Here is a 21,645-nt window from a genome sequence, read left to right as displayed (position 1 = left end):
CTTCCTTGAAGGGCATCCGGAGGCTGCAGTTAGTTCAGAATGCGGCTGCGCGGGTGATAGAGGGAGCCCTCGTGGCTCCCGTGATAACACCCATCCTGCGCAGGCTGCACTGGCTACCTGTGGCCTTCCGGGTGCGCTTCAAGGTTTTGGTGACCACCTTTAAAGCGCTCCATGGCATAGGGCCGGGTTATCTACGGGACCGCCTACTGCGACCAGATACCTCTCACCGACCCGTGCGCTCTCACAGAGAGCGACTCTCAGGGTGCCGCCAGCTAGGCAGTGTCGGTTGGCGACGCCCAGGGAAGGGCCTTCTCTGTGGGGCTCCCACCTCTGGAACGAACTCCCCCCAGGACTCCGTCAACTTCCTGACCTTCGAACCTTCCGTCGCGAGCTCAAGACACATTTATTCATCTGTGCAGGACTGGCTTAGATTTTTAAATTTAGAGGGGTTTTAAATTGATTTTAATATTTATATTTGATATTTATATTTCTATTTTTAATAATTCGGGCGCTAGAATAAGTTTTTTAAGGATTATTTTAATTTGTATATTGATATTGATGTTTTATATGCCTGTAAACCGCCCTGAGTCCTTTGGGAGATAGGGCGGTATATAAATTCGAATAATAAAATAAATAAAATAAAAATAGAATAGTTTTTAAATGTTTTAAATTTATGTGGATTTAAATGGTTTTCAAAGCCCTGCTGGTTGTCATAGATGGGAGTTATATCTGAAATCATCCGGAAGACATCAAGAGGATATAACCGTATGCATCAAATAGCATCATACACGTGTGCTGTTCAGTCCCGTTTGGAAAAAAAAGCCTTTTGCATGTCAGAAATGGCTGCCTACAGTATATTTTAGTTACTCTAAATACTTTTTCAGCTTAAAAAGAGGATTTAAAAATAAAGATTCAACAATAAAACTTTCTATTTATTCGTTTGTTGATTCCAGGAGTCTTAATTGGAAAACCACGGACATTTTTGTACAGAAGTAAAATTCTGATGAAGGGACGTGGTGGCTCAGGGGCTAGGACGTTGAGCTTGTCGATCGAAAGGTCGGCAGCTCAGTGGTTCGAATCCCTAGTGCTGCCGTGTAACGGGGTGAGCTCCTGTTACTTGTCCCAGCTTCTGCCAACCTAGCAGTTTCAAAAGCACATAAAAATGCAAGTAGAAAAAATAGGGACCACCTTGGTGGGAAGGTAACAGCCTTTGGCATTGAGTCATGCCGGCCACATGACCATGGAGACGTGTTCGGACAGCTCTGGCTCTTCGGCTTTGAAATGGAGATGAGCACTGCCCCCTAGAGTCGGGAACGACTAGCACGTATGTGCGAGGGGAACCTTTACCTTTACCTTTAAAATTCTGATCTCTGACAATTCAAGGTATGTGATTCTAGCATGGGTTTTTTTTAAAGAGGGAGTGAAATAGAGGTGGCTTTTACACATTCAGAGTTATCTATTTTTTTAAAAAAAAATTAATCCTGGCAAGCTTCCAGGAAACACTTATAAAATATAACCCTTTAAAAATATAAATTTGACCACCCACTGTCAAACTCCCTTCCCCACATTTATCTGCTAAATAATGGGAATTTTATCATGATACCCATCATTATTAATTTTTCTGTTGTGGACAGAAGGCAGAGGTCTGTCGCAGCTTCTTTCTTGCTCATTTTTTCTGGTGCATGATAACAGAAGATCATGGCATTTGGAAGTGGTCCAGAAAAAAAAATTGTAGGTATTTGTGCATTTTAAAAGTATTCTGCTTTGGTTTCTGTACTTGGAATTCCCCTTTCTAGTCGTTTTCTTTTTCAATTTCTTTAATGCCTTATTGGTGATGCTAGGGGGGAAAAAGGTCTGTTAATCTTTTTTTTTTCAAATCCAAGCATTAGGTTTTTTGTTTTTTTTTTAGCAAAGACAGATTGAAAAAGTTTTCAAGATACAGAATACGGGTTCTAAAGCACTCAGCATGGAAATGCAGCATTTGTTTCTGTCTTGAAATCTAGATTTTAAGGAGAATGAAATAAAAGTACAATTGGATACAATTAGGGGTGGGATTCAGCTGATTTGGGAAAACCGGATGCTAATTTTACATCTGATTTGCCAAATCGGTTGATGCAAGGACTGTCCACCCCTCCCCAGAGTCTCCACGCAGCCCGTTTTGGATGCCAGGTAACTGCAGTGCCCGCACGGAGGCTCTGGGAGGGAGAAAAACGGCCTTCCTGGAAGTTCTGGAAGTCCAAAAACGGGCCCGTTTCTAGCCTCTGGAGGGCCTCCAGAGCCTGGGGGAGGCTGTTTTTGCCCTCCTGGATGCTCAAGGGAAGCCTTCGGAGCTTGGGGAGGGCAAAAACGCCCCGCCCCCACACCATGGTGCAGTAGGCCATGCCCACCATGGCCACATCCACCCAGCAACCGAGCAGAGAACCGGTTGCTAAAATTTTTGAATCCCATCCCTGGATACAATGCAGTACAATGCAGTGCAGTGCAGTGAAGTGCAATGCAATGCAATACAGCACAGCACAGCACAGCACAGCACAGCACAGCACAGCACAGCACAATAAAATATAGTGATGTGGTGGAATCTCCAGTTAGATTGAAGGAAGTTGTTAAGAGGGGGTTGAGTTTAGACTCCTTGCACTGCAGAAAGCAGCACAGGCCTGTTCATTTCCGGAATCCCTGAAGCCTTATCTGACCATTCCCTAGGGCAGCGGTTCTCAACCTGTGGGTCGTGACCCCGTTGGGGGTCGAATGACGATTTGCCAGGGGTCAGGCTAAGACCATCGGAAATATGGGAAGTATACTTGTGAGTCGAAGAATCGCGCTCCAATGGTTGACTCCACAAGCCACCTGTAGGCTCTTCAAATCGCTAGCCGAATTCGGCTTCAGGCACGATGAATTAAAAAAAGAGAGAAATCTTTGCTCTGATGTCTCCCTCTCAAGCCAGATGCAATCAGTCCCAATCGCTAGCCTAATCTGGCTTCAGGCGCGATAAACTTAATAGGGGAGGAGTCTCCGCTTTAATGCCTCCATCCTCAAGGCAATCACAAGCAGTTCAGATCGCTAGCCAATACGGCTTCAGGCGCGATAAATTCTAAATGAAAATAATTTTACAGTTGGGGTCGCCATATCATGGGGAATTGTATTAAAGGGGTCGCCACATCATGGGGAATTGTATTAAAGGGGTGGCAGCACTATAAAGGTTGAGAACCACTGCCCTAGGGGATGCAGTCAATCTGGTGAGATTCTTGTAACATAAGCATCTAGTAATAAAGCCTCTGCTTGAGACTACTCCCCAAGGAATTCTGGCTGCTTGTGGCTGACAGGAATGTCAGCAAAAACTTCATTTATGGTACCCCCAGAGAGAGGATATTCAACAATATCCAGAGAGTAAACCTAATCAAATTAGAATGGCATTGTAAAACCATATAAGCAGAACATTGCTATTTAAATATCAGTAATCCAAAGAATCTCTTGGATCAGACAAGTTGGATCAGTTAGAAAGGAGAGCTCTGGTCCCTTCTGATTTTGCTGGAGGGTTTTTTTCCCCCCCCCCTCTGAAATGGATTTTCAGTTTGGGATCCTTTGATTAGAAAGGTTTGCAAAAATTAACGAAACTACATTTCCCGGAATACCCCCAGTCAGCTGTTCCCAGAGGTGAATTTTAGCAACAGGTTCCTTGGTTGTGAGCTCTGTGCCTTGCTTTTTTTTTTTTTTTTTTTGCTTTTTTTTCTGCCTCTGAAACTTCTGAAACAGCTTCAGAAAAAAAGCCTCTGAAGCTCTGTTTGGAGGCTTTTTTTTCCTGAAGCTCTATTTGGGGGCTTCTTTTCTGAAGCTGTGTTTGGAGGCTTCTTTTCTGAAGCTCTGTTTGGAGGCTTTTTTTCCTGAAGCTCTGTTTGGGGGCTTATTTTCTGATGCTTTTTTCAGCCTCTGAAACCTCGTTTTGAGAAGCTGGGTGGGGCTACATTCGGAGTATAAGATGCACCCAGATTTTCACCCTCTTTTTTTGGGGAAAAAGGTGTGTTTTATACTCCGAAAAATACGGTACCTTTGAAGGCATGAATCCAGCATTTGCAAACTCTTGCTCTAAGTTCCAGTCCATTTTTTCAAAGAACAGAATAGTGAAATTCTCACCAGTAGAGCATGGTCTTCTTACATTTCTATAGCTCTTAAGTGGTCCAAGGAATTTTTTTCTAAAAAAACGTCCTTATCTTTTAAAACACAATATTCTTTCCAGGGGTCTGTAACACATTCCATTAAATCCCAAAGTAAGATATGAAGAGGAAACTCTTCCCAAGGGCCTTTCTTCAATACAAGCAACCTGGGAGGCTTCAGAATTATTGGAAAGTATATAAAGGGAGAGAAAAAAAATAACCTGGATTCTGCAGCCGTCTGGATTCAAGGGGAAAAAGCCGATTTGGAACATGCGTGGGTGTGCAAATTTTATCCGTCAGCAGCTCTTTAAACCAAAGTTGTCTTTTCCTAGGATTGTGCTGCTGTTTCTGTGGTCTGCATCACATTTTCCCTTTCTAATATAGAAATAGACCAGGAACTGCCACCTCCAGCATCCCCAATAAGGAAATGAGTGAAAAACAGATCCCTGAGAGTTTCCCTAGTAATTTCTAATTTTAATAAGCACTTTCTCATCTAAGCTGAAGTTTTTAGTCATGCCACTAAAATCCAGTGGTAAAACGGGACTATTTTGATGATGATCATCTTTTAACATTCTTCCTTCCCTTCCCTTCCCTTCCCTTCCCTTCCCTTCCCTTCCCTCTCCTCTCCTCTCCTCTCCTCCTCTCCTCTCCACAAACCCCTCCCCCTCCCCTCCCTCCCTCCTTCCCTCCCTTTTATGAGAACTAGCAACTGCCTGGCTTAGTCTCTGCAGTTTTCTTCACTGAGAGAGAAGGACTGGCCCAAAGTTTTGGGGTTCCCTAGTAATTTCTAATTTTAATAAGCACTATCTCATCTAAGCCGAAGTTTTTACTCATGCCACTAAAATCCAGTGGTAAAATGGGATTATTTTGATGATGATCATCTTTTAACATTCTTCCTTTCCTTTCCTTTCCTTTCCTTTCCTTTCCTTTCCTTTCCTTTCCTTTCCTTTCCTTTCCTTTCCTTTCCTTTCCTCTCCTCTCCTCTCCTCTCCTCTCCACATCCCCCTCCCCCTCCCTCCCTTTTATGAGAACTAGCAACTGCCTAGCCTAGTCTCTGCAGTTTTCTTCACTGAGAGAGAAGGACTGGCCCAAGGTTTTGGGGCTTTTTTGCCCAAGATGAAAGTAGAACTCAGTGCCTTAACTACTACAACAAACTGACTCTTCTAATTAATCTTAAATTAGATACATCTTAATTTATCTTTGGTGGATTGAACAGGCAATACACTTTGAAGCTGAATAATTCATCCCAATCAATGCTGATGATATCACTGCTGTAGGCCCCTTGTGGTGGTCTGAGGGTTAAAATTATAACAGAAACCAAGAAAAAGACCAAACTTACCTATCGCTTTTCTCCTTCATCCTGGTTTGTTTTGGTAGTTGTTTCTCCCACAGTATTTGATCTTGGTCTGCTATTTCTCACTGGCATGTCATCAGATAAAAGTTGCAGCTCCTGAACAATAAACATACATGTGTAAACTCAGCCTTTGATTCACTTTATAAAAGGCTAACAAAAACAGCATCCCGTCAAAGTTGTATATTAGACAAGAACAGAGAATAGGTATAATTTTATGGCAGATCTCTCAACAACCTGTGATAGATACGGATGAATTTCTGCCTCCTGATATTTTCTTTTGTAATAACAGTAGTAGCTTCCTTATACCATAAATTATATTGCTAAAATGAAGCAGGGTATGATCTCCATTCATTGAAAGTAAATGAATGGAGATACTAAGTACTTTCCTGAATTCAGAATTATCAGCTCTAAATTCACATCTTTTGAATCAGGCCCTGATTGAAGATATTGGAGTTGTCTTAAAAGGCAATTCAATTTCACAAGGCTGAAATCTGCCCTGTTCGGTTTACACCAAATAATCTAAATAAAAGTTAATAATATGATCAAATCTAGATGCTAGTTCTCCAACTTCAAGTATCAAGTCTTACCAAATAACAGATAAAGGTTAATGAGGATTCTAGTAGATATTGATGTTGGTGATTAAAGTGATAAGACTCACAACTTTGGGCCATAAACATTTGGTTTCAGGAAATGTTTGCATGGGCAAGAGTGCTCATGAAAACCAAGTAATCATATGAGCAGATATTTAGACAGAAGATGTGCTGATTTTCATGTTTGTCAGTCCAGCCAATGTTCATAAGGAAGTGGCTTATGGGAAAAAAATCCGGAAGAGTCTGGAATGAAAGTGAAGTTAATTTCTTCTTTGCCTAAGTACCTGTTTATTTGATGCTTAGGTTCAGAGTCCCTAAATTAAATCACAAATAGAACAAAAGAGACCAAACCTGTTGGGAGTTTGCAAAAACTGTTAATTTGTATCCTGTTTTGCTGATATATTTGCTTCACTCTTCCCCTCCCTCTCTCCCTCACACACAAACATCCTCTATCTGGCCATCTTATCTCAAACAGATAAGGATCTACAGAGAGAAATGACCTTTCCCCCCCAACAAGAATTTACTAAATATTTATGGTCAGGAAACAGGGTTGACTGACTAAATTTGTTTGATTTGTGTCTGTAATTTCCCACTGTAAACCCATTTCAGATGAACTGCGAATGGGCATTGCTTTTGACTCCATGAGCAAGTATTTTCTCCCTTCACATCTATGCAGAGTTGCTAGTGATTTGCTCACTTCCAGCTTCTGCCTTAACCTTCTAGTGCAGGGGTCTCCAACCTTGGCAACTTTAAGCCTGGAGGACTTCAACTCCCAGAATACCCCAGCCAGCTTTTCTGGAATTCTCGGAGTTGAAATCCTCCAGGCTTAAAGTTGCCAAGGTTGGAGACCCCTGTTCTAGTGAGTGGAAGAGTCTGCCTCCACCGGTGCCAAATTTCCCAACCTTTCTCCATGCCAAAATTATTAGATGAAGGACGTTACCCTTGAAAATCTCAAATGCAAGCTATACACTACATAAAGGATATCAAACCTTTCCTAAAGTGAGCCAAAATAGGAGACTCAACAAGGTTTGAATTACATTCAGTCAAACGCTATCAGATGCATTTCACAGATCGATCTTTTCCATCCATCCATCCATCCATCCATCCATCCATCCATCCATCTATCCATCCATCCATCCATCCAGGAAAGATTTTGGCAGTATTTATTCATTTCCAGCAAATGATGTGTGCTCTTTTAGGAGGAACTTTAGGATACACAGTAAAGGTAAAGGTTCCCCTTGCACATATGTGCTAGTTGTTCCTGACTCTAGGGGGCGGTGCTCATTTCTGTTTCAAAGCCGAAGAGCCAGCGCTGTCCGAAGACGTCTCTATGGTCATGTGGCCGGCATGATTCAACGCCAAAGGCGCACGGAACACTGTTACCTTCCCACCAAAGGTGGTCCTTATTTTTTCTACTTGCATTTTTTACCTGCTTTCGAACTGCTAGGTTGGCAGAAGCTGGGACAAGTAACGGGAGCTCACCCCGTTACATGGCAGCACTAGGGATTCAAACTGCTGAACTGCCAACCTTTCGATCGACAAGCTCAGTGTCTTAGCCCCTGAGCCACCGCATCCCTAGGATATACAGTAGGAACAGTTTAAAAACAAAATCTGGGGGGAATTAGGGTGTGTTTGTGGGGGGGGGGCGGGAGGAAACTAGCAGTGTTCCAGCAGAAGCTGGGGAGAGAATTGTTTGCGGGAGTTTATGGACTGACCACCTCCTTACAGTCTTTCCCCATTATGGGAAGACGTTGCTGAATACATACATCATCCTAAGCCATCCTGAGATTTCTTATGCCGTATGAATCTACCCATTGTGGTTTCTAAACCATCATGTATAGCTTAGCACAATGGGCAACTGTAACTGGGTGTAAACTCATTCGTGTTTGGACTTCATTTTCAATAAAGTAATCATTTGTAGATTTGTACCTGCAACAAATACCTGAAAATTCTAAGGGGATATTATAAGGATGATGATTATTTCTGATGATTACGGATTGTCAGGAAATAAAAGTTTTTGTAGCTGTCTGTGTGAGCCTGCTCATTTTTTTGTGGTGTGAGGAAGATTTAAGTTTTAAAAAATATTAAGCATTTACCTGTATCTGTTTTTTTTTTAAAGTTTTCTTTATCAGGGTGATCTTTTATGGTAAATGAACATGGGTTGAAAATGTTCTTTCTTTATTGACTCTAGGAGTAGCACATCTGCAAGTTCTCCAAGCATGACGGCTGAGATACAGTGTTTAGCACCTCGGTGAGAATTAAGCTCACCTCAGTGGTAATGCTTGACAAGGACTTCTCATATTTATGAGAAGAGCAGAAAACCCTTTTTGACAGTATGATCAAAGAGACATTTTCTTAGCAAGGAGGGCGAAGCTTAAAAGGTTATAGAAGGCATTGTTCCAAATCGACAACTCCGTTGAGAAGCAATAGGCATGCTGGTCAAGAATTGTATTTCAGTCAAACTGGATCTGCGATTTACAGTGAATGCAAAGATGCCCAACGGAGTAAAACTAACTTGTACTTCCACTTCTTCGCCTGGGCATCATTCCAGTGGTGAAATCCAGCAGGTTCTGACAGGTTCTGGAGAACCAGTAGTGGAAATTTTGAGTAGTTTGGAGAACTGGCAAATAACACCTCTGGCTGGCTTCCAGAGTGGGGTGGGAATGGAGATTTTGCAATATCCTTCCCCAGGTGTGGGGAGGGAATGGGGATTTTGCAGTATCCTTCCTTTGGAGTGGGGTGGGAATGGAGATTGTGCAGTATCCTTCCCCAGGAGTGGGGAGGGAATGGTGATTTTGCAGTATCCTTCCCCTGCCATGCCCACCAAGCCATACCAAGCCACGCCCTCAGAACCGGTAGTAAAAAAAATTGGATTTCACCACTGCATCACTCCATTTAGAAGCTTGATGCAAACACCTCTGAGACCACATTTCTAACTTTTTATCCTTTGAACAAGCACAGCCCTGGATGAAATTCAGCAGAGATACAGACTAGTGGGAAAAGACAAGAGGACTGTTTGCATAGGAGGGGGGGCGGGAATAAAATAATTGAAGAAAGTGCTTGGTTCACATATGTTTAAGCCAGTTTTTTTTTAAAGAATCATGACTTGTTGAAGAAGGACTGGCCTGGCTTCTATACATACAAAATCCAAGGTGGTTAATTTGATTTTGCCTTTAGATTTATGACTTTTGGGTCCTGTGTGACTCCATCCATTGTGTTTTTACAATAAACCAATTACAGATTATGATTTATGCCCAAGAGGAGCTTCTATTGCATGGGAGAATTGTAATCTGGGGATTTCAGTTATAATTCAGCATCATAAACGTTGGAGATTGTATCACGACTTTATATTGTTTACTTTTATTTGGTTTTATCACACCTTTATTGTTTTTAAAATAACTCAAGGCAGAGAGCATACATAATACGCAGTGGTGGGATTCAAATAATTTAACAACCGGTTCTCTGCCCTAATGATTTCTTCCAAAAACCAGTTCACCAAACTGCTCAGAAAGTTAACAACCGGTTCTCCGGAAGTGTTGAAAACTGGTTGATTCCCACCACTGATAATAATAATAATAATAATAATAATAATAATAATAATAATAATAATAATAATAATAATAATAATAATAATAATAATAATAATAATTTAATTTGTATACCGCCCTTCTCCCGGAGGACTCAGGGCGGTGAACAGGCAGATAAAATAAAAACAATACATTTCAATAAAAACAATATTTAAAAAACTTATTCCAATAGCCTAAATTTAAAATACAATACGAAATATAAAATAAACCCCAATAAAATCCATATTTAAAACCCTATTAAGCCAGTCCTGCTCGAAAGAATAGATATGTTTAAGCTCGCGAAAGGTCCGGAGGTCTGGAAGTTGTCGAAGTCCTGGGGGAAGCTCATTCCAGAGGGTAGGTGCCCCCACAGAGAAGGCTCTCCCCCTGGGGGTCGCCAGCCTGCACTGTCTGGCTGACGGCACCCTGAGGAGGCCCTCTCTATGAGAGCATACCGGTCGGTGGGAGGCATGTGGTAACAGAAGGCGGTCCCGAAGATATCCCGGTCCTATGCCATGGAGCGCTTTAAAGGTGGTAACCAACACCTTGAAGTGCACTCGGAAAACCACAGGTAGCCAGTGCAGCCTGCGCAGGATCGGTGTTATATGGGAGCCACGAGTGGCTCCCTCTATCACCCGCACGGCTGCATTCTGAACTAACTGAAGTCTCCGGGTGCACCTCAAGGGGAGCCCCATGTAGAGAGCGTTACAGTAGTCCAGGCGAGAAGTGACGAGGGCATGAGTGACCGTGCATAAGGCATCCCGGTCTAGAAAGGGGCGCAACTGGCGGACCAGGCGAACCTGGTAAAAAGCTCTCCTGGAGACGGTCGCCAAATGATCTTCAAAGGACAACCGTCCATCCAGGAGAACCCCCAAATTGCGCACCCTCTCCATTGGGGCCAATGATTCGCCCCCAACAGTCTTTCCTCCTCCAATACGCCTTTCCTCCTCCTATTTCCCCCAGAATAAACAATCCAGTTGGGTGGTTTGGGCTGAGAGAGTGACTGGCCCAAAGTCACCCTGGCTTTCATTGCTAATGCAGGACTAGAACTCACAGTCTCTTGGTTTTTAGCCTGGTGGCTTAACCACTAGGCCAAACTGAGTCAGGTTTTGACCCACTGAAGGAAATGGCAATAGATAGATAAGGGGAAAGGAGTTCATATGTTCTTGAATTGGATAATCTGCAAGCCTAATATTAGTTAAAGGAGCTTTCTGTCTCCCTCCTGCTTTTCTTTCGAAGATTTAGGGGGAGGAAAAGAGGGGGGGATAGTCCTTAACTTATGACCTTAACTCAACCCCAAATTTCTGTTGCTACGTGAGACATAAAGCCGTGATAGCTCAGGCTGGTAAGAAGCCTGTTATTAGAACACAGCAGCCTGCAATTACTGCAGGTTCAAGCCCGGCCCAAGGTTGACTCAGCCTTCCATCCTTTATAAGGTAGGTAAAATGAGGACCCAGATTGTTGGGGGGGCAATAAGTTGACTTTGTAAAAATATACAAATAGAATGAGACTATTGCCTTATACACTGTAAGCCGCCCTGAGTCTTCGGAGAAATGTATAAATGTAAACAAACAAACAAACAAAAATATGTAAGCAGGCTACAATTAGTGCTTGGATTTCTTTCCACCATCCTTCTAATAAGATAAGATAAGATAGGGTAGGGTAGGGTAGGGTAGGATAGGATGGGATGGGATGGGATGGGATGGGATGGGATGGGATGGGATGGGATGGGGTGAGGTGGGAAGGGAAGGGAAGGAAGGGAAGGGAAGGAAGGATGGGATGAGATGAGGATAAGATAACTTTTATTGCCCTTTTTTTTTCTGTGAGCATACTGGCCCACATTAAAAATGAAATTCTTTTGCCTGCTGTCAAGACAAGTGGATATCTACCCAAACACATATAACACATGTACACACACATGCTACGTACATACATATATGCCTGCACTATATAAATCACTGTTCATTTTGAATACGTGGCGGAAAGAGGAAATGGAAGAGTTCACAAGGTTGATGTTCTAAATGGAACAAAACTGGTACTGAATCTGGACGTTCTGCTTCGGATATCCGGAAGCCTCCTCCTTCTCCCAGCAGGTAACAAGGGAAACAGTTACAGTGAAATGGGGTTTCTACTCGTGTGGTTGGTATTTTATTTTCATTCTTTTTGGCTGAGGCTTGAACGAAAAAGCCTCAGCAAAAAAAAAAAAAAGCTGGAGAGATGCTCTCGGAGTTGCTGACTTTGCCTCCCTCCTGGATTTGCCCACCTGGGAGCTAGCTGTCTTTGCAACAAGGGCCGCTTTCCTTTCCTTCTATCTTTCCTTTCCTTTCCTATCTTCCTTTCCTTCCTTCCTTCTCATCTTCCTCCTTTCCTTTCCTTTCCTTTCCGTCCCTTCCCTTTCCTTCTATCTTTCCTTTCCTTTCCTTTCCTTCTATCTTCCCTTCCCTTCCCTATCTTCCTTTCCTTTCCTCTCATTTCCATATCCTTCCTTCTCACCTTCCTCCTTTCCTTTCTTCTTATTTCCCTTCCCTTCCCTTCCCTTTCCTATCTTCCTTTCCTTTCCTCTCATTTCATATCCTTCCTTCTCACCTTCCTCCTTTCCTTTCTTCTTATTTCCCTTCCCTTCCCTTCCCCTTTCCCATAGCACCTGCTGCCCTTGTGGATTGTGGTGCAGTGGTTAGAGGGCAGTACGGCAGGCTTACTTCAGCTGCAATCCAGCAGTTCGAATCCCACCAGGCTCAAGGTTGACTGAGCCTTCCCTCTTCCCAAGGTGGGTCAAACGAGGACCCAGGTTGCTGGGGGCAAGAGGCTGACTCTGTAAACCGCTTAGAGAGAAGGCTGGCTATAAAAGCACTATGAATCGGTATATAAGTCTAAGGGCTATTGCTGGGGCGACTCTTGGATTGCCTGAGGCGGTGGGGTGGGGGAAGGAAGGAGCTCTGACAGAGTTGACGGCTCCGGACCGGACTAGAGGTGGGGGGGGGCCGTGGAAGAAAAGCAGGCGGCTTTACTGCGGGGCGAAAGCGCCCGAATGGCGCCCTTTCCCCCAACCTGAGGGAAAAGCCTCCCTCTCTCTCTCTCTTTCTCTCTCTCTCTCTTGCGCGCACTTCCTGATTGGCGACTCCGCGGCTTCAACCCCCGGCATCTTTCTCTCTCTCCTCCCCTCCAGCAGCGGGAGGGGGAAATCCCTCTGCTCGCCGCGCAGCCAGCCAGCCAGCCAGGCGGGCAGTTGCGCCTCGCGCTTCCCTTCGTGCGCCTTTTCCCCGCCCGGGCGGTGCGCGCGGGGGCGGAGGCGGCGGGGGAGAAAAGAGGGCTGCCCCCCCGCGCCGGTGCCCGCCGCTGGGGGCGTTGCAGCGGGGGTGGGGAGGGATGCCAAGGCGGGGAGATGCCCCCGGCGCTGTAAACATGCGGTGGGGAGTGGAGCTCCCGCCGCACGGCTCGGCTGCTGGTGCTGGTGGTGGTGGTAGTGGTGGTGGTGGTGCTGCTGCTGCCGGTGGCTGCGGCGGTGACGGAGGCGGCGGCGGCGGCAGGTAGAGCCGTCCTCCCCCGCCCCTCCGCCCTCTCTCTCTCTCCCCCCCCCCATGTCCCGCGGAGACACCCAGGCGTTGCTTCCAGCTCTCCCCGTCGGCTTTTGCCCGTGGCGGTTGGCAAGAGCCCCTCCATGCACGCGCTCACCCTCCTCTGGCTGGGCAGCGTTGCGAAGGTAAGCGCGGGGAGGGGGGCGCCTCCACTTCCAGGGAGGGAGGGAGTGAGTGAGTGGGTGGCGGGGGGGACACACACCGGCCGGGTCTCTCCGTCGTCCCTGGCGAGCAAACCCTCCTGGGAGTTTTCTCTTTCTCTGCTTTTTTTTTTTTTAAAAAAAATTCTGCCTGTTTTTTTTGGGGTGGGGGTGTTTCCCCCCCTTTTTTCTCATCCCCTCTCCTCTCTCTCCTCTCTCTCTCTCTCTCTCTCTCTCTCTCATTCTTTTTTTCTGCAGATTCTCCAGTGGTGCTGCCTCTCTTGCGGGGTCGTGGCGGCAGCGTTACCCGGTGACAGCGGTGGCCCCGGCGCCTTCAACCAGGGTTGGTATTTTCCTTGAGCTCCCAAGTTTCCAACGGGGCATCCAAAGGAATCCTCCTTCTGGTCTTGCTGGGGGTTGGGGTTGGGGAGCAGAGAGAGAGGGGTGGGGGAATGGCAGGAGAGCCAGATTTGGCTGGAAGCCTTTCAAATTTGGCTCGGAAGCCTATTATTGTTATTGTTATTGTTATTGTTATTGTTATTGTTATTGTTATTGTTATTGTTATTGTTATTGTTTACACAAAATGACAGTATACGCAGCAAACGAGATAACTATGCTGGATTTCGTGTCACACATCACTTCCCAAGCGTTTAGGACTGTGTGATGTATATTATGTGTATTATTATTATATGATGTATATTATTATTGTTGTCATTTTTGTTGTTATTGTTATTATTATTACTGTGTGGACAACATTGCAAGGTTGTTTTGTTGGAAATCGACAGGCAGGCAGGCAGTTGTTGGAAAGGGAGTTAGGAGATCTTCTCACACACACCCTCTCCTCCCCCCCCCCATGGGTGTCCTGGCTAAGTTTCCCATTTCAAACCTGCCGTGATTGAACCAAGTGGGTCCTGGACAGAGGAGAGACCCTCTGTACGGCTCATCTTTAAAAAAAAAAATGGGGTTTTTTCCAGTGAAGCATCGCCTTGAGGTGCTGAAATGGAGAAGAGCCGCTTGGAAAGGCTAAACTTTGCAGACCAGGTGTGTTAAAATGTTACAGTACTGGGTAAACCTTTGGTGTATTATTGGATTATGGCGTGTTCCTACCTCAGGTTATATCAGATGCTGAGATTTAGCCGGGGTTGGGAGGCTGGTCTGGTCTGCTGGCACAATCCCTTAATCCCTTCCTGAAACAAAATCTAAAAGGCATGTAAATGAAAGGACAATGTAGTCTTTACCCCTGCTTGTGTGTTTCCTTCCTTCTGCTGTAAGCTCCCTGGGGTGTAAACTCTTCTCTTTATTCTGTCAATTGGAAGAGCACTGAGGATACACTTTGAGTAATGGCCCAAAGGTGCTTTTTTGTTTTGGAAAGTCCAATTGTCTTTTGGCAAAAAAAAAAACAAAAAAAAAAACACATTTCAGTCAACAATGATCTGGGATGATTGAGAATCTCTATATAGATGCTTTGAGCCGAGCATTATTCTACTTGTGTGCTTCCTGGGAACTTCTGACAGAGAGCTACTTAGAAGCCGAGGTCTTTATTGGACTCCAGATGTTTTAGAAATGCAACTGCTATACTCTGAATCCTAAAGGGGGAATAGCTACGGGAACTGCAAACTTGCACTCACACAGCAGAGTCACTTTATGTAGCGGTGAACGAATGTTAGGTGGAAGGATATGTGAGAATGGCTCTGGGAGAGCCTGAGGAAGCAGAGCCTCAAATTGGACAACCTTTAGGTAAAACATAGCTGCGTCCGCAGAAGAGAGGAGACCGGGAAGCAGCTAGTTTTCCAGGGAGTAAAAGGAGAAGAAGGGGGAAGTACTTTTAGGCTTGCAAGATTGTGTTAATGAATCTTACAATAAACATAGAGTTAGCACTTGTAGCTGCCCTTCCTGGTCTGGACTACTTTGAACAGGTCCATTTGTTGCCGTGAGTTTCAAAGATCTGTTTGAAGCAAGTGTACTTAATTCCTGATTAAACATTATTCCTGGAACTTAAGGGGGATGAACATAATGCTCACTTTTCTGGTGTTTCCTCAACGACAAGCCTGCGAGGTAGATTGGGCTAAGAGGGCTACTGGGCTACTTCTCTAAGAGTAGATTTGAACCCAGACTTCCCGTGTCATAATCCAAGATTGCAACTGCTCTTATTACAGGAATTATTCAGGGGGAAAAAATGTACTTCGATAGGAACAAGAGGCAGGGGGAAAATAATTATAGCTCAATACTAGGGGCCACTTCTTTCTCAATCCACCCTCCTCATAACACGAACGCGAAGAAAGAAATTGCAGAGGAATACCTTAATAAAAAAAAGAGGAAGAAAGAAAAAGGTTAATCTCACTAAAAAAAAAGAAAAGAAAAAAGAAAAGTTAAAGCATAGCCACCAGAAAGAATTACTTGAAAATCCAGCATTTCTAACCCTTTGCGGAGGGAGGGGGGGATGGGAAGCCAGTGAGAAGTCGCACTTTAGGAAAACGTGTGTGAACAGGCAAAGCAGGATTCCTAGATTTCAAAGAGAGCTGGAAACGGAGAGGCATCATTGATTGAAAGAGAGAGAGAGAGAGAGAAAGAAAGGAAACGAAAAAAGAAAAGAAAATGAAAGAAAGAAAGAAAAGAAAGAAAGAGAAAGAAAGAAAAAGAAGAAAGAAAAAGAAAAGAAAAGAAAATAGGCAGAGGCTTTCAAGCACTTCCACAGAATGCTTGTTCCATTCTAGTTGCAGGCTGCAAGGAAGCATTTTAAACCGGTAGCATTCTATTTCTGCTTGAAGAGATCCTTACAGGGCTGTGGATATCCCCGTCAAGTTTGGGAAGAAGTAGGATATCTTCACTAGGCATGCTAATGAGCCCTGTTTCGTGGCAAAAAAAAAAGAGCGGAGCCTTTGCTCACCCTGGGGGAATTCCCTTCTCCAGCAGCTGCTTGTATTTTTGGCTACCGGCCTTGCTTAGCATCCTGAAATTCTGTTTTAGCGCTGCTGGTGAAAAGTGAGATGCTCTCGACAGAACATTTCCCCTCTCGGGGGTGGGGTGGGGGGTGAGGGGGGGGTGAGAAGTGGCAAGCAATGATGCCTCCATTTGCAACCTTGTGAAGATGAGATAATAAAATACTCCATTCAAAAGTATTTATTTTTTATTTATTTTATTTATTTGTCACAACAGGATATATAAGCATAAGCAAGAAATGACTATACGATATATAAGCGCATATATATATATAAGTATAAGCATGAAATAACCATACAAATTGGATACAATCAAGGGGAACATTAGGACAGGAACAGTAGGCACGCTGGTGCTCTTATGCACGCCCTTACAGACCTCTTAGGAATGGGGTGAGGTCAATAGTAGATGGTCTTTGGTTAAAGCTTTGGGGATTTTGGGAAGAGACCACAGAGTCAGGTAGTTTATTCCAAGCATTAACAACTCTGTTACTGAAGTCATATTTTCTGCAATCAAGATTGGAACGGTTCATATTAAGCTTAAATCTATTGTGTGCTTGTGTATTGTTGTGATTGAAGCTGAAATAGTCTTCAACAGGAAGGACATTGTAACAGATGATTCTATCTTTTGTTTCTCCACGCAAGGGGTGTCGGGTGGAAGGAAAGAGTAGCCCAAACTTACAAAACGGAGAAAAACAGTATAGCTTGCTTGCTTGCATTGGTTTCTTCGATTTCTTTTCCAGAGATAACCAAAAAAAAAAAAAAAGTCCCACGCGAGGAGGAATTTAAATTCCCTTATTAATAAATGCAAATGAAGGATAGATGGATAGCTTATTAGCCTTATGACCATATCAGATGAATTTTTTTTAATGAAAACCCCAAAGAATTTGATAATGGCCCTCTAAAAATAGCTGACTTAAACCCCTAAGAAGCTTACAAACTTAAAATGCAAGCTGTTATCAGAGATCAGAAAACTGTAGGAGTTCAGCCGAGTGCTTCAGTTAGACGTACTGTACTTTGAAGCTGGAATCTGGAATTTAAAAGACGTGACACCAGGCCTATCTCCTTTGTGAGCAGGGGGTTGGACTAGAAGACCTCCAAGATCCCTTCCATAACTCTGTTATTCTGTTATTCTTTTTGGCTTTGGACACTGCTTCTCAAATGCGATCGTTGTTGATGACACACAACCAAGGTACCTATGGCATTTTCCAAGTCCTCATGGCTAGAGTTTTATGAAATAGAGGGATAAAGAAATGGAAGCAACAGAGGGTACAGTCAAAGTAAATGTATTTATTGAACAAATGTACATGGCTGCCCAGCTCATACATTAGTGACTCCGGGTGGTTTGCAACATTAAAACTTTACAACATAAAAACCACATAAAAGCTCATACCACTCCTTAGGTGTACTTGGCACTTGCTATCCTATAATCTTCATAATTTGACCATCTTTGAGATTTTTTTCCATACCAATGATTTTCACTAGAAGCCCTTCTGCAATGAATCCAGAACTAGAAGCAACTCTTGGTATCCTTGGCTATTTACTCAGGGCAACCCTATCCTGCCCTTTCTTGATTCTACCTAGCGCAATACAGATGGGATCTGCCATCTTGGTAACTTCCCACAAGGCCCTTGATTGGATAATAATGTGGGGGATTTTGGGAAATGAAAGGGAAGAGAGGAGCAACTTTCTGTTGCTTGACATATTTATATAGAACATATTTATATAGACATATTTATATAGAATAACAGAGTTGGAAGGGACCCTGGAGGTCTTCTAGTCCAACCCCCTGGAGGACCATGGATGATATAGCCTGATGGCAGAACAGAAGAGCCAGCAAAGGAATCTGCAACCAGAAATCTTGAAGCCCAAAGTGAGAGGGGTAATCTTATTATAGCAATAGCACTTAGACTTATATACCAGTTCATGACGCTTTACACACATTTTGTAAGTGGTTTACAAAGTCAGCCTCTTGCCCACAACAATCTGGGTCCTCATTTTACCCACCTCGGAAGGATGGAAGGCTGAGTCAACCTTGAGCCCGGTGAGATTCGATCTGCCAAACTGCTGGCAGTCGGTGATCAGCAGAAGTAGCAGACGGTTTTAATGGCCGGATGCCCTTCCTGTCGCCAATGTGGAGCTTTGTTCAACAGATATATTCCCAGTGTCCCCAGAGAGAGAAATATCTGGTTCTACCTAGGGGTAATCTTTATGAGTTTCATTATTTATTAGATTTCCTGCAGGAGCTCAAAAGGGCATACTGTTGATGCACTCCAGAATTTCCTACTAGACCCCGTTGGGTGGGGGAAGGGCTAAGCTAAGAAGATTGTCTAGCAGAGTTATATCATTGGTTTCCGACAAGGGTGATCCTTTGCCGTCAAATAAATGACAAACAAATGATTCAAGAATGACCAGGGAAGTTTGCAGCTGTGGCATTCTGTCTTTCCTAGCAGGACTGTTCCGGTGGTGGGTTTCAAATTTTTTTTACTACCGGTTCCGTGGGTGTGGCTTGGTGGGTGTGGCATAGTTTGGTGGGTGTAACTTGGTGAGCGTGGTAGGGGAAAGATCCTGTAAAATCTCCATTCCCTCCCCATTCCAGGGAAAGGATACTGTAAAATCCCCATTTCCACCCGATCAGCTGGGACTTGGGAGACAGAGAATCGATGGGGGTGGAGCCAGTCAGAATTTTTACTATTGGTTCTCTGAACTACTCAAAATTTCCACTACGGGTTCTCCAGAACTGGTCAGAACCTGCTGAAATCCACCTCTGGACTATTTCAAGAGTAGGGAAGGAATAAACCAGATTTTACAATTTTTTGCTATTGCCCTGGGAAGGGGTGGAGCTGGGGGGTGGGGAGCTTGGTCCCAAACAATTTATTTTACTGGCTTCAGTTATAATTCAAACATGTCTGTAAGTGACTTACAAGGTAATACAAATGTAATACCATATTAAAACTAATTGCAATCTAAAAGGACTGTGTTCCCAGCTAACAGCCTCCAAGCTCACATTTCAAAAGAATTTGGGCATTCGTGGCTGATCGATTCAGCTGAAGAGGTTGTAGAAAAAATGCTTTTAAAAGGCTCTGATGATCCCAGCTGAGCCTCGTGATCATCAGAGGCTTTTTTTTTTTTTACTTTTAAAAGCATTTTTCTTCGGCCAAAGAAAAAATGCTTTTAAAAGTAAAAAAAAAGTCTCTGATGATCACGAGGCTCAACTGGGCTTTGGGGGCGGAGGGCAGGGCAGGGATTTTTGCTACCAGTTCTCCGAACCACCCACCGCCATCGCTACCAGATTGAGCAATCTGGTCCAAACCGGGAGGATTTCACCCCTGATTAAAACCTCAAAGAAGCCAGCATCTAGGATTAATTATATTTATTAAACAAGATTAAAAATCCAAGGAAGCCAGCCCTTTAGACTCATTGCTGGCCTTCCTGAGACAAACTAATTAAAATCATGTAACAAAATGCACAAAACATGCCTCCAAATTACAAAATGCTGTGGAACAAACTGTAGAAAAATCTACGTACTGGTCAAAACAATTGATCAGCTGACCCAGGACTCCTGGTGTGTCCATCACTAAACCATCTTTCCAATCAGCCTCCATGTCTTTCTCCCAGCTTGGAACTGAACCAGATGGCTGTTTCTTCCAACGAGGGATCCATAAGACCAGGGGTGAAATCCAAAATTTTCCCCTACCGGTTCTGTGTGCATGGCTTGGTGGATGTGGCAAGGGAAGGATATTTATTATTTTTTATTTATTATTTAAATTTATTATTTAAATTTGCAAAATATTATTTAAATATTGCAAAATCTCCATTCCCTTCCCTCCTGGGGTAAGGATATTGCAAAATCTCCATTCCCACCCCACTCTGGGGCCAGCCAGAGGTGGTATTTGCTGGTTCTCTGACCTACTCAAAATTTCCGCTACCGGTCTCCAGAACCTGTTAGAACCTGCTGGATTTCACCCCTGCATAAGACCCAAGAAAGACATCCCCTCCCCCCCAAAAAAATACATATGGGAAATGAAGCCTGGTGGCTAACCCCAGTCTCAACCTTCTTCCAGATTATACCTTTGTCGTTCCTGTCGAAGTGGACTCCAGCGGATCCTATCTCTCGCATGACATTTTGCACAGTGCCAGGAGAAAGAGATCCACCGTGAGCTCGAAAGCTTCCTTGCACTACAGATTTTCAGCCTTTGGAGAGGAACTGCATCTCGAGCTGAAGCCCTCGGACTTTCTGAGCCACAATGTGACTGTCCAGGTGCTTGGGAAAGATGGCATTGAAGATTCTCAGGTTCGTGATATTGAACAGTGTTTCTATCAGGGATTTATAAGGAACTACAGTTCTTCTTCCGTTGCCATATCCACGTGCGCAGGTTTGGTAAGTGTTATGTGTTGTTGCTCGGTTTTCAGACTCTTTCCCCCTTCTGCTACGCTTGTTCTCTCCTGCTGGCTTAAGGCTGATTTAAAGTTGCCTGTCACTGCCCATAGCTATAGTTCAGTTATAATTCAGCATCATAAACATTGGAGATTGTATCACGACTTTATATTGTTTACTTTTATTTGGTTTTATCCCACCTTTATTGTTTTTAAAATAACTCAAGGCAGAGAGCATACATAATATGCAGTGGTGGGATTCAAGTAATTTAACAACCGGTTCTCTGACCTAATGATTTCTTCCAACAACCAGTTTGCCAAACTGCTCAGAAAGTTAACAACCAGTTCTCCCGAAGTGGTGCGAACTGGCTGAATCCCACCGCTGCTGCTAAATCCCCAAGCTGCTTTTCCAAAAGGCAACTGGACTTCCTTGATTTTAAGTCCAAGGACTTTGGAAAAGCACCTTTGGGACAACCACGACCTGGATAATTGACAATCCCCATAGAGAGAGGGGTTGATGGGTAAGTGCAGAAGATGGGCTGCACAAACGCCTCCTAGATCCCATATGTACGTTGTGTGGAGCGCGCATCCTGTATGATGATTGGTTGAACTGACTCCTGTGCTTTGCTGTTTAAGTGTCCCCTAGGAATTCCCTCACGCAGAGTGCTGGAGAAGTCTGCTTGACACTTTAGCAGGAGTCCTTCCTTCAAGTCTCTGAGATGAGTTTTTCCTGATGATATCTATTGTACTTTGAAGTATAAGACACACTTTTTTCCTCCCTAAAAGAGGGTGGAAATGGTGCGTCTTATACACCGAATACAGCCATTTTTGGCCTCCTGAAACCGCCTCTCACGTGTCCCGTTTTTGCAAAAAACGGGGCCTGCAGAGGGTTTGGGAGGCCTGCAGAGGGTTTGGGAGGCCTGCAGAGAGCTCCTGGGGACCGGGGAGGGCAAAAACAT

General features: G+C 44.1%; 1 protein-coding gene across 1 annotated transcript in view; it reads left to right on the top strand.

The window, feature by feature from the left end:
* The first annotated feature begins 13,248 nt into the window (after positions 1-13,248).
* Positions 13,249-21,645, top strand: part of ADAMTS18 (ADAM metallopeptidase with thrombospondin type 1 motif 18) — a 132,418-nt gene continuing 124,021 nt past the window's right edge. The window contains exons 1-3 of the mRNA XM_058154984.1: positions 13,249-13,358; positions 13,632-13,716; positions 20,374-20,690. Of these exons, the coding sequence (XP_058010967.1) occupies positions 13,317-13,358; positions 13,632-13,716; positions 20,374-20,690 (444 nt within the window). The 5' untranslated portion in view covers positions 13,249-13,316. The remainder of the gene's footprint in view (positions 13,359-13,631; positions 13,717-20,373; positions 20,691-21,645) is intronic.

This window comes from Ahaetulla prasina, chromosome 12 (assembly GCF_028640845.1).
Source record: "Ahaetulla prasina isolate Xishuangbanna chromosome 12, ASM2864084v1, whole genome shotgun sequence".
Taxonomy (NCBI): Eukaryota; Metazoa; Chordata; class Lepidosauria; order Squamata; family Colubridae; genus Ahaetulla; species Ahaetulla prasina.
The sequence above is the reverse complement of the archived record's forward strand: the minus strand, read 5'-3'. Positions and strand labels throughout refer to the sequence as shown.